This window comes from Pteropus vampyrus, unplaced genomic scaffold, assembly GCF_000151845.1.
Source record: "Pteropus vampyrus isolate Shadow unplaced genomic scaffold, Pvam_2.0 Scaffold45, whole genome shotgun sequence".
NCBI classification, from domain to species: domain Eukaryota; kingdom Metazoa; phylum Chordata; class Mammalia; order Chiroptera; family Pteropodidae; genus Pteropus; species Pteropus vampyrus.
The window spans coordinates 182,655-201,354 of NW_011888826.1; the positions used below are offsets into that span (position 1 = coordinate 182,655).

Here is an 18,700-nt window from a genome sequence, read left to right on the forward strand (position 1 = left end):
TAATAAATGCTCTAAGAGAAGAAAAGAAGTGCTTTGGGTACAAAATGTAAAAAAAAGTATTAGTCAAACTGGAAGGTTGTGGGAATAATTCAGGAGGAGATGACATTAGTCATTAGCCTTAAAGGATAAATACATATAGGAAATGATGAAGGAAAGAATTTTGCAAGGAATAGCTTTAACCAGTTGAGATGGAAAGAGTGTTTTATAAAAAGAAAAAAAAAAAAAGAAGTATCTTTAGGCATAGGATTTCCTGGAGAAAACAGTATGGTGAGGAGATTGGAATAACAAAATTTGGGGGTAGGATTCCTAGACAAAACTACTTTCTCCTACAAAGAGGAGTCAAAAAAGGAGAGAGATCAAGCAAAAAAATATATATGTATCAAAGTGAAAAGGTGGCGAAGGAGAAGCTTAAAAGCAAAGATGAACTCAGAAGATATGTTTGAATACAGCAAGAGGTTCAAATTTAGCTATACTTTGAGATGGGGGAGGTGAGTGGAGCCAGGGAAGTAAATTTAAATATCAGAACTGAAAGTGTTATATAGAAAAAAGTTTCATTAGTCAAGAGGGCAGCAAGACTTAACATTTGAACACTTTTCCAAGGTCAGACAGCTAGTCACTGATAGGTTCCCCAGAAGCTAGGGCTGCTATCATCCCAGTGTTCTTTCTACCACATGAACCAGTCAAATTCTAAGTGAGAATTTTTGTTAGAGTTACAAGAAGCCACCCATTGTAAGGAAATATTGAAAACAAAAAGAATGCCATGCTTTAGTTGTAGGGAGTTGATTTGCCAACATCATGGGATAGAGTTATTTTAAGTCATGCTTTAAGCAGAAAAAATATTACAATATGTCAGAAACATTGTTTGCAAACATATAATATAATTAGAATGGGACTTCTAATGGTTATAGTTTACTTAAAAGATAACAGCAAAAAATTAAGTGTTCTGTTTAAGGATTAAAGTTAATGCATTCCTTCAAGGAAAATTGAGGAGAAATAAGACATAGTGTTAAATAATTTTGTGTTGTGTTAGAGATGCTGAAGAACACATTAGAGTGAGAAAATATGAACTAAAATAACAAATAAACGGTGAAGTGCTGAGCAAGTTGAAAGGAGCCTCAGCATATCGGTTACTAATTTGTTAAAGTGGCGAGACAGTCATGTGATATATTTATAAGTTGACAGATTTTGGATTTTGTTTAAGACATATTTATTAAATATTCTGAAAATACACTCTAGGTCGGAGGTCCCCAACCTCCAAGCTGAAGACCGGTACCAGTCCGAGGCCTGTTAGGAACCGGGCCTCACTGCAGGAGGTGGGCAGCGGGCTAACAAGAGAAGCTTCATCTGTATTTGCAGCCCTTCCCCAGAGACAGCATGACCACCTCAGCTCCACCTCAGATCATCAGGCATTAGATTCTCATAGCAGCACCGGTCTATGGTGTCACAAAGGTTGGGGACCACTGCTCTAGGTGACTAGAGAGTCATCTATAGATACACATAAAATAGTGTTTTAAAAGTGTCCTTACATAAATTCTCTTCTAATAGTCTGCGAAAAATATTTGAGAAAGATTTAGTTAATTTCAAACACTTAAAGGAGGTCAAATCAAAGACTTGCAGAAGAGCAAGGCTTGTGCTTTTTGCTACACTATGTCAAAATTGTTTGTTTGAACTTCTGCTACTTTTCATCAAACAGAAATGCAAACACTCATTAACATTAACCCAAGAATTCACAGACCAAGAAAATTAGAAAGAAATCCAGACCCTCGACTTTTCTGCCAATCAAAACCATTGAATATTAGCAATGAAAGGTTTTTCCAAGTAGAGAAGAAGCTAGTGCTTCTCAAACTTTTATGTACATGTTAGTAGCTTAGAAGTCTTGTTAAAATGCAGGTTTAGTAGATCTGTGCTGGGCCTGAGAGTCTGCATTTTTAATAAGCTCCCAGGGGATATCGAACATGATGAAACTCTGCTAAAATAAGGAGAGAAACATATCCCAACTGAAATAACGGAACAAAACTTCAGAAAAAGAACTGAGTGAAATGGAGACAAGCAATCTACCAGATATAGAGTTCAAAACACAAGTTATAAGGGTGCTCAGTGAACCTAGGGGAGTCTAGATGAACTCAGTGAGAATCTTAACAAAAAGATAGAAACCAGAAAAAAGAACCAGTCAGAAATCAAGAATACAATAATTAAAATAAAGAATACATTAGAGAAAATCAATAGCAAATTAGATGAAGCAGAGGATCAAATTAGCAATCTAGAAAACAAAGTAACATAAAACATCCAACTGGAACAACAAAAAGAAAAAAAGAATTAAAAGAAATGAGAATAGTTTAGAGGACCTCTAGGATAATACCAAGCATACCAACATTCTTATCATATGGGTACCAGAAGGAGAAGAGAGAAGCCAAGGAAGAGAAAATCTATTTGAAGAAATAATGACTAAAAACTTTCTTTACCTGGCAAAGGAAGTAAAAACAAGTCCAGAGAGTGCAGAGTCCCAAACAATATGAACTCAAAGAGACCCACATAGCATAATAAAAATGGTTAAAGACAAAGAGAGAATCTTAAAAGTAACAATAGAGTTAGTTATGTATTAGGTAACTTCCATACTGTCAGCTGATTTCTCATTGGAAACTTTGCAAGGTAGAAGAGAGTAAAGTGAAATATTAAAAGTGATGGAAATCAAAGAACCACAACTAAGATTACTCTACCCAGCAAGGCTATGATTTGGTTGCTCCTACCAGGAGAGAGAAATATTTTCAAAGAAGAGATAAACATTTTCGCAGACAAAAGAAAAAAAATAAATAAGCTAAAGAAATTCATCACCACTAAACCAGTATTACAAGAAGTGCTTAAGGGACTTCTTTAAGTAGAAAAGAAAAAAATAAAACATATAAATCAAAAAATATTGGAAAGGAAAAAATTCTCACTGACAAAGGTAAGCACTTAGTAAATGTAGTGGAGATCAACTAACTATAAAGCCAGAACAAAGGTTAAAAGGCTAAAGTAGGAAGATCACGTGTAATTACAACAATAAAGTAAGGAATATGCACAAACACACACACACAGAGAAAAAGTAAAAAAATAATGACCAAAACATCAATGTGGAGGGGGTGAGTAAAAATCATAGCTATTTTAGAATGTATTCAATCTAAAGTGATCATCAACTTAAAATAAACTGCTATAAACACAGTTTAGTATATATAAAGCACATGGAAATCACAAACCAAAAATCTATGAGATCTTATACAAGAAATAAAGAGAAAGGAATCCAATTAATGACACTATAGGAAGTTATCAACATGCAAGAAAAGAGAGCAAGAGAATAAGAAAAGAACAGAGAAAGGCAACAAAAATAATCAACAAACAACTAATAAAATGGCAATTACTATATACCTATCAATAATTACTTTAAATGTCGATGGACTAAATGCCCCAATCCAAAGACATAAGGTGGCTGAATGGATAAAAAAAAAAAAAAAAAAAAAAAAAGCCCCTTACATATGCTGCCTACAAGAGACCTACTTCAGATCAAAGGTGCACACATAATGAAAGTAAAGTGATGGAAAAAGATAGTTCATGAAAATGGAAAAAAAAAAACAGTCTGAGGTAGCAATACTTACATAAGACAAAATAGACTTTAAAACAAGGGCTGTAACAAGAAATAAAGAAGGCCATTTAAAAATGAGAAATGGATTAATCCAACAAGAGAATAAAACTCTCATAAACATCTATGGACCCAAAGTAGGAGCACCTAAATACATAAAGCAAATATGGACAAAACTTAAAGAAGGGATAGCAGTGATGCAGTAATTGTAGGGGACTTTAATATCCCATTGACTTCAGTGGAAAGATCATCCAGACAGAAAATCAACAAGAAAATAGTGGCCTTAAATCAGACACATTAAACCAGATGGATTTAATTAATATTTTTAGGACATTTCACTAAAAAGCAGAAGAATATACATTCTTTTCAAGTATACATGGAACATTTTCCAGGATAGACCACATGTTAGGCCACAAAACAAAACTCAATAAATTTAAGATTGAAATCATATCAAGCATCTTCTTTGATCACAATAATATGAAAGTAGAAATCAATAACAAGAAGAAAATTGAAGAACACAAAACTCACGGAGGCTAAATAACATATTACTAAACAGTAAATGGGTTAGCAACCAAATCAAGGAAAAAATTAAAATATACCATGAGACAAACGAAAAGAAAAACACAATAACCCCAAAATTGATGAGACAGCCAAAGCAATTCATGGAAATCACAAACCAAAAATCTATGAGATCTTATACAAGAAATAAAGAGAAAGGAATCCAATTAATGACACTATAGGAAGTTATCAACATGCAAGAAAAGAGAGCAAGAGAATAAGAAAAGAACAGAGAAAGGCAACAATTTCCCATAAGAGGGAAATTTATAGCAATACAGTCCTACTTCAAAAAACAAGAAAAATCTCTGATAAACAATTTTATCTTATACTCGAAAGAACTAGAAAAAGAACAAAGCCCAGAGTGAATAAAAGGAAGGAAATAATAAAGATCAGAGCAGTAAGAAAGAAACTAAATAGATTTTAAAAAACATTACAAAAGATCACTGAAAGCAAGAGCTGGTTCTTTGAAAATATAAACAAAATTAATAAACCATTAACCAGATTCATCAAGAAAAAAAAGAGAGAGGATCCAAATAAATAAAATCAAAAATGAAATAGGAGAAGTGACAACCAATGGCATAGAAATACAAAGGATTATAAGGAGAACAATTATATGCCAAAAAAAAAAAAAATAGACAACCTGGAAGAAATAAATAAATTCCTAGAAACATATGCTCTTCCAAGGCTGAATCAGGAAGAAACAGAAAATCTGAAAAGACTTTAACTACTAAAGAAATCTAATCAGCAATCAAAAAACTCCAAAGAAACAAAAGCCCTGGACCAGATGGCTTCACAGGTGAATTTTCTTAAACATTCAAAAAATTAATACCTATCTTTCTCAAACTATTCCAAAAAAAATTGAAGAGAAGAAAAAGTTCCCAAACTCATTTTATGAGGCCTACATTATCCTGATACTGAAACCAGACAAAGACACTACAAAATCAAAACATTGATGCAAAAATCTTTAGTAAAATATTAGTAAACAAATTCAGCAATACATTGAAAATATTATACACCGGGGTCAGGTGGGATTTATTCCCAGATGTAAGGGTGGTTCAATATCTGCAAATCAATAACGTGAGACATCACATAAACAAAATGAAGGATAAAAAGCATTTGATCATATCAAAAGAGGCAGAAAAAGCATTTGACAAGATTCAATATCCATCTATGATAAAAACTCTTAGCAAAGTGGGGATAGAAGGAACATACTTTAGCGTAATAAAGGACATACAGGATAAAACCACATCATACTTAATGATGAAAAGCTGAATCTTTTTCTTTAGGAACAAGAATAAGACAAGGAAATCCATCTACTCTTACCACTTTGTTCAACATAGTATTGGAAGTCCTGCCACAGCAATCAGACAAGAAAAAGAAATAAAAGACATCCAAATTGAAAGGAAGAAGTAAAATTGTCATTATTTGCAGATGAAATGATACTATAAAAGAGAACCATAAAGAATCCACCAAAAATCTATTAGAACTAATAAATGAATTCAGTAAAGTAGCAGTATGCAAAATTAATATTTATAAACTGGTTGCATTTTTATACACCAAAAATGAACTATGAGGAAGAAAAAAAATTAAGAAAATAATCTCATTTACAACTGCACAAAAGAGAATACATTACTCAGGAATACATTTAACTAATGAGGTAAAAGATCTGTTCTCAGAAAACTACAAGACACTGAAGGAAGAAATTGAAGAAGATACAAATAAATGGAAGCATATACTGTGTTCATGGATAGGAAGAATTAATGTCGTTAGAATGTCCATACTACCCAAAGCAATCGATGCAATCCTTATCAAAATACCAATGACATTTTTCACAGAACTAGAACAAATTATCCTAAAATTGATATGGAACCACAAAAGATCCTAAATAGCCAAAGCAATCTTGAGAAAAAGGAACAAAGTTGAAAGTATCACACAACCTGATATCAAGTTATACTACAAGTCTATAGTGATCAAAACAGCATGGTACTGGCATAAAAACAGACATAGATCAATGGAACAGAACAGAGGACCCAGAAATAAACCCATATCTATATGGTCAATTAAGCTCTGACAAAGCAAGCAAGAATATACAATGGGGTAAAGACAGTCTTTTTAATAGATGGTATTAAGAAAACTGGACAGATGCATGCAAAAAAATGAAACTAGACCACCTTCTTATAGCATATACAAGAATAAAATCAAAATGAATTAAAGACATAGATGTAATATTCAAAACTATAAAACTCCTAGAAGAAAACTGAGGCAGTAAACTCTTACATTGTAATAGTTTTTTGAATAGATCTCCTCAAGTAAGGGAAACAAAAAAACAAAAAAACAAATGAAACTACATTAAACTAAAAATTTTTGCACAGGGAAGAAAACCATCAACAGAATGAAAAGATGACTTACTAAATGGGAAAATATATTTACTAATGATACATTACTAATGATTACTAATGATACATCTGATGAAGTGTTAATATCCAAAATATATAAGAAACTCATAAAACTTAACACCAAAACAAACCAAACAATCTGATTTTAAAAAATTGGCAGAGGACCTGAATAGACTTTTTTTCCAAAGATAAATACAGATATCCATTAGACATATGAAAAGATGTTCAACATTACTAATCACCAGGGAAATGTAAGTTAAAACCACAATAAGAAATTACCTCACAACGGTTAGAATGGCTATCACCAATAAATAAATAAACAAGTGTTGGTGAGAATGGGGAGAAAAATAATCATTGTACGTTGTTAGTTAGATTGCAAATTGGTGAAGCCAATGTAGAAAACAGTATGGAGTTTCCTCAAAAAGTTAAAAATAGAACTACCTATGAAGTATTCAGCAATTTCACTTCTGGGTATTTATCCAAAGAAATCCAAAACACTAATTTAAAAAGATATTTGCACCCTTATGTTCATCATAGCTTTATTTACAAAAGCCAAGATATGGAAGTAACTTAAGTGTCCATCGATAGATGAATGGATAAAGAAGTGGTTCATATACACAATGGAATATTACTCAGACAAAAGAAAAAAGAATAAAACCTTACTGTTTGTAACAACATAAATGGATTTTGAGGATATTATGCTAAATAAAATGAACCAGACAGAGAGAGACAAAATACCATATGATTTCATTTATACACAGAATCTAAAATACTAAATACATGAACAAACAAAACTGAAACAAATTTATAGGTACAGATAATATTGAGATGTTTGCAGATGAGAGGGGTGTTGGTGAGATGGGTGAAAAAGGTGAAGGGATTAAGGAATACAAATTGCCAGTTACAAAAAACAGTCACAGGGGTATAAAATACAGCATAAGGAACATAATCAATAATAATGTAATACTTATGTATGATGTTAGATGGGTACTAGACTTATAGCGGTGATTACTTCGTAAGTTACATAAATGTTTAATCATTATGTTGTAGACCTGAAACTAACAGAATATTGTATGTCAATTGCAGTTCAAAAAATTTAGAAGAAGAGGAGGAGAAGGAGAAAGGGGAGGAAGAGGAGGACGACGACGACGACGACGTGCTGTACTCGCAGTTATGGAAGATAATACAGTGCAGGGGGTAAGAAAAGGCATGGGATGAGTACTGGACCACAAGACAGGACCTAAGTTATGCCTTTGATTCAGTCACGTATTAGTCAAAGACTGTGTGTAAAGCATTTAACATCCCTAAACTAGGCTCATAAAATAAATGTGGATAATGTCATTTGTCCTGACTATTCTACAGCTGTGTGGAGCCAATTGGACACTGTACATATTTCAACAACTCACTCAATAGGCATCTATTGCAGGCCCACTCAATAGCGGATTCAATGTTAAATGCTACAAAAGTATATAAGTACATAAATATATGATAGCACTGTAGTTAATGGAATTTACTTGTTGAACAACAAACTTTATTTTCATTCTTATTGAAAGTCTTCCTAATATATTTTAAAATACTTTCTTAACATAGTAAGTAAACAAAATTATTTCTCTGGAATGATTAAGTTGTCTCACGCCTCAAAATTGTATGATCAATACCAGCCTCACCCATCACACAAGGTGTGGATGAAGAAGGTGGAGGAGAGTGGGCAACTGGACAGTGACACTTTAGACATTCCCTAAATAGATACTTCCCTTGTTCTAAGTTTTTATTATTACCTTCTTTGGTTATCAGTCTCACTTTTCCTTCAAAGTGGCTTACAGAAAAACACATTTTCTTAAAGATACCAGTTTCTTGGATTCTAATTTATAGGTTTGGCCATAATATTTAGAAAGACATGTTGCTAACATAAATACAGTAGGTATGTCATTGAAATATCCAAGACATGTACTGAAGACTGCATTTGGAAATCATAGCAATAAAAAAAAAAAAAAAGAAGAGGTTTTCTCTCTTCTTTTATCCAACCTTGTGATTACAACTACTTATTTCTTTTAACCCTGCTGATAGATTTATGGAACACTTGATAATAGAAATCAGTTTCTTTCCATTCTATTTTTTTTAGTTGTCATCTCCAGAAATATGTGCAACAATAGTTCCAATAAAATCACAGCTATTAAGGAAACTTTATACTAAAAAAAATAAATTGGGAAAAAAATCATTAAGTAAAATGTCTGATGTAAAGGCTATAGTGAATGAAATAAGATAGAAGAAAAAGGAGAAAGCCTTCCATCTAAATCTATGTTACAAATTTTTCACATTGATTAAATGTTGTTATTAAATCTATAGTTAATGGATTAAAGTTTCCAAGATGTTTAACAAGTTACATATTTAACATGTTACAAGAAAATGCCAGATGATAAGCTTTTAAATGAAGGAACAAATTATATAAAATAAAATAAGGTATAAAAAGACAACTAAATTAAAATGTTTTATTACAAAACTTAAGCCAACAAATTAGTAAACAGCAATAAGATCATAAACAGACAGTGGGATTTGACTCTAATATACTTAGTAGAGTCTTGAATTCATTTGTGTCTCTAAGTAGTCACATAGGAAAGCCATTTCAGAAGCTAGAATATATTCTCTTAATTAGAGGAGAGGGGCTGGACTGGTGTAAAAACACTTTGCCAATACATGAGACAATTACCAATATTAGTAGATGCAATAGCATGAGGATCAGAGTAATGATAATAAAAGAAATAGGCAAAGATAATACAATTGTCATGATTTAGAAAGACACAAGAGAGCTTTTTCAACACCACCTGTAACCTGAATTGTGTTGAAGGAAAGGCTGGAAATGCTAATAAGGAATATGATTAAAGGTGGCCCTGTGGTTATAAATTGCTTTTTTAATGGTGATGATAGTAGCTGACATAGAGTATAATAAGAAGATGAGAATGTCACTATCAATTTTTATTAGTGTCATGAACAATATACAGTTTATTTAAATTAGCTTCATTTGTATTAGTATTTTTGTAAGTGGTAGCTCTAGAAGCAATAACATGTCCAATGCATTCTAAAAAGAAAAACTAAATAAAGTTGCCAGTGTTCTCTACAAAAAAGCCATAACTTTTATGCTGGGGAAAATATGCCACATTTCCTAAGATACTCAAAATTCAGGCATATAACCAATTCTGGATTATAGATTGAAAAAAATCTGAGGAATAAATTGCAAGAGCAATTGTAGCAAATGGATAAAGTTCTATAAAACTAAAAAGACACTAAAGTATAACCTCTATACATATAAACCTTTCCACACATATAGAACTTTCCCACAAGATTTGCATAGAATAATAACTAGGGTCTATATCTGCATCAACATAAACCATTTAAGAAACAACTTGGGACCTATTCAGCCTAACCATGGTCATTCTGTTGAAAATAAGCAATTATAAAATTAGCAATAATCAGCAATTTTCATAAACTGATTTTTATTATTAAAATAGGTAAAATAGTTTTGTTTATGAATTTCCTCAGCGATTATCATAGCTTTCTGAGTTAGTCTAATGACAAGTTAGGCAAAATTAAATTTGATAAAATAATTTCTAGAGAATTAGAAGAATAAGAAAAATTATTTTTAATTAAAATATATTCTTTGAATTTCAGAAAACTAAGCTTTGAAAGGTATACCATTTGGGTTAAAGTGTAGAATTTTAAAATCCAGCTGCTGAGGACATGAACAATAAATCTTTTTTTTTTAAATTTATTTTCTAGACAGTTAGTATTAACTGCGTATGAGAGAAAGCATAGCCTGGTAGCTGAGAAGTTGGTCTCTGAGCAACAAGTCTGGATTATTTACTAGTTGTGAAATCTTTGACTATTTACATAAACTTTATTTTCACTTTCTTCATCTGAAAATTGGAAATCTCATAGTTTCTACCTTGTAAGATTGCTGTGAAGTTTAAATGAGACAGAGTGATGAATAATACCCAAGTTTCTGGCACACAATAAAACCTCAATAATATCAGTTTTATTATAATTATTAATGCTAATAGAGTGCTTAAATAGTCATTTTTATATTATATAAAGTTTATATTAAACATTTCCTCCCCACAAAGTTGCTTCTCTCTGCTACTTCCTTCCATTTTTTCTATGAATTATATATTTCTCCTTAGGGCAAAGCACATGGTTATTCCTTCAGCATTCTCTTTTTCAAGTTATTTTTCAAGACACATCGCTCAAAATCCTATTTTCTCTCTCCGAATAGTTTGAATCCCTAAAAAGACTGACTAAAAATACAGTTACTTCACAATAAAACACAGTAAAAACACAGGCAGAGGACCATGAGTTTTGAGGTATCCTATTTCTACTGTAGACCACTAGAAAACCATTCCTTGAGATGCCAAAGATCTTTGAGCCCTTGATAATTTTAAACTCCTCTTGATCATTCTGCAGGGGACATAAAGTCTCTAAACTGGTAAGAATTTTAAATGAGAACAGATTTAATAAACAAGAATTTAAATGAGCCAGACAATTCATTTACTCCTGCCCCAGTGAGGGGGTGTACTATATGTTCTGCTCTTATAAAGTAGTTTAAAATCTAAAAATTCTCAATGACAAAATTGATAATGTAGGGAGGACCATGGATTCCCTACTAACGAATTTACACAAAGAACATCAGCGTGAAAGCTTGTCCTCAATTCTGATAGATATGTGTTCTACTAAGTAGGTGAACCAACAATGACAGAATGAATCATGTGGAACACAGAAATAATTAAGATAGCTCTGCTTCAGAAAATCACAGAGCACAGTTGTTTGGAAAAATAACTATGTAAACTGATAACATATATATTATGAATTTCAGTGTGTATTAGACATTATTACACATCCTCCAGTTTTCAAACATTTTCCTAAGAAACAAATATAGACCACTGTTGTTTTTATAAGGGTAGATTAGATAGTGGATTTGGGTCTTTCTGGGTTTGCGATAGCAAATTTAGAGGAGACAAGGGACTTACCTTGTTCCTGACACAATTTCACTAAAAGATATCATCAGTGCAGAAAATGTATCATTAGTATGTGTTTCTATTTAAATATGTACTTTAAAAAACTATACCTCACAAAGATATTGTGAAAGAAAATCTACTTAGAGTTTATTCTGCAAAACCCATTAAAGTGGACTTTTCAGAATATTACCTGAAGTGCATTACAGGAAATGCTTGGATCCACCCAAAAACCTATCAGTTACATTATTTTCAAATGTCTACATTAAAAAAAAAAATCATGTGGTTACTTGATAGAATTATCTAATTATTTTAAAAAGTAGAGGATTTAGGATGAGTCATCCATTAATCAAGTTCACAGATAAACAGCTCAGTTCTTCAGTGCATAAACAAACCACATGCAAGTTGTGCATACACTCCATGGAGAAAAGTGAAAAATTACTCACATTACGGCAAAATATTGCTGTTTTTTGTTATCACAATAGTAGCTTGAATTATTTTGGTTATCAATAGTTTCTCCTTTCTCCTTTTCTTCAGTGTGTAGACAAAGGCTATGTGAAATAAGCCCATTGGCTTATTCCTCGTACTAAAACAGGGATTCTGAAGCTTAAAAAGTACAAAACTTTCTAATAATTAAATCAAGTCAATATTAGAAAATATTGTAGGGAAATATTTGCCCAAATTAATGTAGGGCAAACCTTACCTGAGCTCCTGGATTAGAGAATCCATTGGCACTGTTGAAAAAAAAATCAGTTTATAATTTTGAAAACTGTGATTGAAACTTTTCAGCCATCTAGAGATAATGATCAATAAATGGTTAGTACAGACTCCACTTAATTTCCCACAAGATGGATTAATCTTTTCTGGTTCTGGTTCTTTGGACAAATGAATATGGTCCAGAACAGATAATTCTAGATGTAGTGCCTTAGGTGACCTTGGGAACTTGACATCATGAATTGGACTTTCCAAATATCTGTCTTTAGAGATTCATTAAACAATTACAGGAGCACAAAGGACTCGAATTATTTTTTTTTAAATCAACTTAACTAATTTTATTGTTCATAGAAAAATTTTCAAAAGAATCCTATTTACATTTTTGTTGACATTAAACAAATTTATAAATAAAAGCAGCAAAATTTTTACTAATAAATATGCCCCAAGATTTTATTCCATAAACTTTACTCACAGAGAAAGAGAAGATTAAGCTTTACCCATGTTAATATCAACATCATTTTTAAAATAAGACATTCATAGAAAAAAGAGCTTTGATTTTTCTGACTGAAATGATGGGAACTAAAGAAGTTCATGTTTATAAATACCTGCCTACACAAGGATAAGCAGCATATTGAGAGAGACAACACGTGGTTTTAAAAATTACTCATGCTACATGAGAAACAGTTGTTTCATTTCTTGGAGAACATTTTGGCTCTATTTAAGAGTGTATATGTATGTGCCAAAAGAATTCGAAGTCCAAAAAGAATTGCAAATTAAAGAGCCACATTTTAAAAGTATGCTAGAGTAATGTGTTTTTAGGAATCTAAACAAGAGATTCAAATAATCCAAATACAGTCCCTAGAACGCTAATATTTATGGCATGTGAGCTTATTCTAAATAATGGTAAACTGTTTTTCTTAAACTTGTATTCTATTGAAAACGTTGCTGAATAAAAACCTAATGTTTAGGAATAACTGCATTCCAAATATTAGACTATCCAATGCAATTACTTTAAAAGTTACTTAAACTAAAACTGGAAAATAATATAGTGAAACATTTCTGTTTAGGTAAAGCTCCATATCTTGCACAGTATTATTCTGCATTTTGGTTATCATGGTTAATAATAACCATGGCTACATTTTAACTGAAAAAAGTCATCCTGGAATTTATTGAAAATTTTAAAATTCTGGACTTTAGTCAAACAGGAATTATTTACCTTGACTACATATATAAGCATGGTTAACTAAAGCATTCCATCTGATTCCACCTGTAAATCTCAAAACATTTCCAAAATATTGTACAATTGCTACCTGATTCAGCTCCTCTCAGCAACGCTGACCGTGAGAAGACTGAGATGAGGAACAGTTACCTAGAGTGTTTTCAGAGGCCACAGTGAATCTACAGTTTTCCATTTAGAATTAAGGGTCACAAAAATATAGCTAATTATAATAAACGTTATTTTCCTTAAGGGGTATTATTGCCAGTCAATCCTGTTTTCCAGATGTTTAGATCATCAAGGGCCTGTTTATATTTCAATATTACATTACCATCTGTTGGTTACAAAAAGGGAGGGATAACCGGCAAGTTAAACCTTTCAAACATTTCTTTTCAGAGCTGCCGGAAATTCCCAGCAGGGATAGTTAAAAAACAAACATCATCATTTTACTTGAACTAAGTTTAGATTGGGAGCCACTAAACCAGATAACATAAAAATCAAAACCTGCTTTGGCAATAAACTAACAATTTGGTCTTTTCCCTTGGCCATTAAAGGTCACTTCAAAAATTTGAAGGTCTACATGAAGCATTCTTCCCTCACTGACCCTTATGTTGTTTTGCATGATGTTCAAGTCTATCATGATTGCATTTTGTAAAGATTAGCGTCATACATCATTTGGACTTTTCTGAGTCCTTTACATCCTGGTTCATATTTTGCCTCTCAATGCCATGATCCAATGTTCTAGCTTGATTAAGAAAAGGAAGCCCTGAGGACGTTGTAATCATTCTGACTACACATTAGGGACTGAGCACTGGAACTCCCGTATTTCATGGTGTGGTGGGCACAGTGTCATGGAACCTGCTTGCTAACTCACCCTTAGTTCCTTTAGAGCGGGTACACAGCGTCTTATCTTCAGCCTCTGCATCCATCTGTAACATGAACACAAATCCTGAGGTCATTCCTTTGACATTGAGAAAAATATAAAAACATGTCATTAAAAATCCTGAAGGTCATTCTGAAAAATGCAGTAGCCTCTCGTGCTCTTGAATAGCATTCTGACCCTGCAGGGATATATCTGTGACTACCTTCACACTCCATGAGTTTTGGGAAATACTTCTATAGATGCTAGAACCAGAGGAAACAGTGACAATAGGGCAACTGTCCTTTTCCATAAGTATTTGCTAATGATTCAAACATTTCCAGCATTACAAATATAGAATTAAGAGTTGTCTGATTAATGGTGTTTGTGAAGGAGACACCTCAAATGCCAAACCAAAAGGTTTCGGACTGGTTTACTAAAGCCCAATTCCTTTGCATTTCTAGATCCTTTATGATACATGCCTCTTACTAAGTCAGAAAAAATAATTCCCTGTGTAAAAGTGCAACATGAAGGCAAAATGCTGAAATGCCCCCATTTCATAACACCATTGGAAGTGTTGATCCTCAACAATATACACTAACTCTCAGAATTCCAGAATAAATATTGGTTATCATCATTTAAATCTATAAGGAAGGTGAGATTTGAGTGTTGTGTGTGTCTGTAGCAAATTTCTTAAAACACCATTATTAAATATTTTAAATGTAATCAAATAAATTATCAAAGGGGTGCAAAGACTTTAAAAGCCTATTGTTTTTGTCCACATGGAGAAAGATTCTGATCTGAATACACTCATCTATTTCACTAGAATCTCCTAATAATCTCTTAGTTTAATTCACTTTTACACGTTATTAGAAGGAATTCTTAAATAGAAAGTAGTTGAAAACCAGGAGCAGGCAGAAGGCGCTCTCCGTGGATCTCATCCTTAAATCTTGATACTAGCGTGGATGCTGTGCCACTGCAATGGTAACGGGAGATGCATGTCTGCTCTCGGAGGCTGAGTTGTGATTGAAGGCACTGACCTGCCATAGACTTATAATAGGGGAGCAGGTGTGGCAATGATGGACTTTAATTTCCTTTAATAAACCTTTTATGTGCCACACTTTTACTGCCATTTGACGCTCTCCAAGGTCCTGCACATAATAGGTTCATTACTTTTGATTACTATAGTCTATTGAGACAAACAACTCCAGAACACACTATATATTATGTTCAGTTAAACCAATATAGACTATTTATCCATTGTGCATTTTTTCACCTGCAACACTACAGACAAAATTAACGACAGCCTTCATAAGCTAAAACTGTTAAAACCACCAGTACTCTTTTGTCATCATTTCATAATAAACACCATACCAATCATTGAACTGATTTTTTTAAATTAGCAAACAAAAAGCGTTCACTGCTTTTGCTGAACAGCAGTTGCTTTAGTCTAAATAAAGTGGTTCATTGTTATGAATATTTTACAATTAAGAGAAAACAACGATAAAAGAGAGGTAATTTTTTTTCCCTGTAGATTTTCCTCTTTTAAAACCACATGAATTTATGAGAAAATGTGACTCCGCCTAGGATTAAAACAGCTTGGTTTGCTCAGGATGGTGAGCACTGCGTTGTAAAATCCTCCTTCTCTGTGAATATCTCTGTTGCATATAAAGTGGTTCAACTCATGCAAACTCCTCTCCATGTGCTAAACAAATAACTTGATTAGTAGCATGAGGGTTAAAATGATGAAAACCATCAACTATTTCTGGGGAAGCTATTCCCGTGGGTGAGCATCAACTCAACTAGAGTCTAATGTTATCCTGTGCACAGGTGCTACTGGCTCTCCTAACCACTCTGAAAAATTCCCTCAAAAGGCAAGTGAATGTTGAGCTCCATGAGTTTCTTTACCAAAAATGAAGCACACCCTGCAGAGTACCAGTAGGCAGAAATAGAAGTTTCAGAAAGCTACCTAAATGTAACCTTCTTTATAAGAGCTTTAAGACTAATTCTATTTTGCAATTCAGATACCCAAGGACCTGACCATTCTGCCATCAGCCCAGGCAGCCACCTTCCCATTAAAGCCATTGGAACAGATGCATAAATATTCATGGACCTCTGTTTGTGTTTGGAATGCTGGCCTCATAATTGTATTTTGTGAAGCTACTGTCCTCTTGTTGGTGTAGCATATATGTCTTATATAAATATTGTAAAAGCTGATACTCATTTATAAAAATAAGTTTTTGGATTTAACTTGTGGGCCAAGTTGTAGGAGCAAAATGGAACAAGGCCATAATATACAACTTATCTATGTCACCCTCCTTCTCTCCCTCACACCTGAAGAATAACAAAAGTTATGAAGTTAGTGTCTGGTCATGTCTTATAGCTTGTTGGGAAATAACAACATCAGAAACTTAAAGCACATGTGCCTTTCTTTTGGAGGGTGAAAGGTTTTAGCATTTATGAAATGGCTTGCTCTCTTCATGGATCTCAAATTGAAATCTTTGTCCTCTAAAACCTTGAATGTCCTCTAAAACTGTTCATTTGAATTATTCTCATGAACTTCAATAAATTGCCAATGGTAGACTTAATTTTTATAAAAATCAAACTTCACATTCAGTGGGTACCTCATTTGGGTAATAGTTAATCAAGGGTAGAAAGAGATTTCTACTTCAGTACATGTATTAAGACCTGGGGGTGAGGTGGGGATCACCATCCTTTCAAATGCTCCTGGGGTTGTAAAAGAGTCACACAATTATGGTATGAGTCATGACATCGACATAAATAGCATGTGCTGCAATCTTTAACACTATACTTGTCATTGGAACACTGCTTTTTTCTATTGGAAAAGGAAACTTGATCATCTTTACTGTGTAAGTCCCAAATGATCTTGTAAGTCTGCGTTTGATTTTGTAAAATTTAATGAGTTATTTCTTTTCTCAAAACAGAAATACAATTTTCTAAAAAAGTTGTCCTTATCCAGGTTTTTAGGGCCTTTATCTACCTCCACTGTTTATGGACGGGAACAAGACATTTTCTAAGATTCCTATAATGGCTCCTCCTGGCTCTGACAACTTACTTCTTAATAGAGATAAGAATATTAAAGGTACACTTTACCACTCTTATTTTTCCTGATCTGAAACTACATTAAGGAAAGTTTATTTAACTTATGAGTATAGATATGTTATATATAATATTTATTTAAAAAGGAAAAAAAGTGTTTCTTGCTTGGTATGTAATTCATAATAAAGCCACGAAGAAAACTTTAAACACACTTTATGCCCTAGTTCTCTAGAGAGAGGAGTCAATACTCTCCCAGGGGAATGACAAGAGGGAATGAAAATTATAAAATAAAGAAGGCAAGAAGCAAAACTTGGAGGAAAAACATGCAAGAACAAACAATGAAAGTAAGTAGATAGACCGTGAAGAGGAAAAATGACCATAAAATAAAATTTAACTACTTAGTTGAATTTGGAAAGTTCTCATTTAAGATCTTGATATACTTATAAACATATATCAGGTGAACACAGTAATTTCCTAGTTACTTGTAATTGACCAACTTTTCTTACTAGTGCTTATGTAAGGGGAAATCATCAGATCCCCTGTCCACATCACTCCCATGCACACATCTGGTGCCTTTTCTTGGGCTCAAGAGAGAGTTCTGGAATTGCCACTTTGTGGGAGGGAGAGATTCAAAGAGCAGGATGCAGAATTCATAAATTCAGTTTAGCTTTTATTCACACAGGTAAATTACTGGTATGGGAGGAGATTTAGTTCCTTTGATTTTATTTTTCACTCATAATCCTATTTTAACTTAAATGGTAACAAAAATATCCCAGTATATATTTAATTACTTCTTAAGACCTGGATAAAGCAAATCTCTTGGAAATGTTTAAGTTTTATTTTTCCTTCAACAGAAACTAATCATGAACATCTTTATTATTTTTTATAAGAAGTCTTGAGTTTCTTAATAGAAGAAAAAGCCATAGTTATCATAATGTTTTGAGAACATTTTCTCAAAATTCTTATACAGTCAATCTTAATACTATCTGGATATATATAGTCTCATGCAAATTTCTTTAAATTTGAAAAGTTCTTCATATACATTCAACTTGCAATAATTTCCACTTTTAGCAAGAATTTATTGTGTTCCTCTCCTAAGATATTTGAACTAACAATGCAGTTTTGTATGTTGTGCCACCTTAATCTCGTACAATGTCATTTCAATCCTGGGGAACTCACTGCAATGGTGAGAGGAAGTTCTATGGCTACCAAGAAGAGGTTCCAGGTCCTCTCTGTGATGAGCCCTTAACTCTCTGTGGAAGCTTCCTTCACAAAGATCAA

The 18,700-nt window shown here is 32.9% G+C and overlaps 1 protein-coding gene across 7 annotated transcripts in view; it reads right to left on the bottom strand.

Annotated features, from left to right (window-relative positions):
- Positions 1-18,700, bottom strand: part of ST18 (ST18, C2H2C-type zinc finger) — a 261,551-nt gene that overhangs the window by 82,216 nt on the left and 160,635 nt on the right. For all 7 annotated transcript variants that reach the window (XM_023530033.1, XM_023530031.1, XM_023530034.1 and 4 more), the window contains 2 exons: positions 14,375-14,429; positions 12,274-12,304 (listed from right to left, as the gene is read on the bottom strand). In XM_023530033.1, the coding sequence (XP_023385801.1) occupies positions 12,274-12,304; positions 14,375-14,429 (86 nt within the window). The remainder of the gene's footprint in view (positions 1-12,273; positions 12,305-14,374; positions 14,430-18,700) is intronic.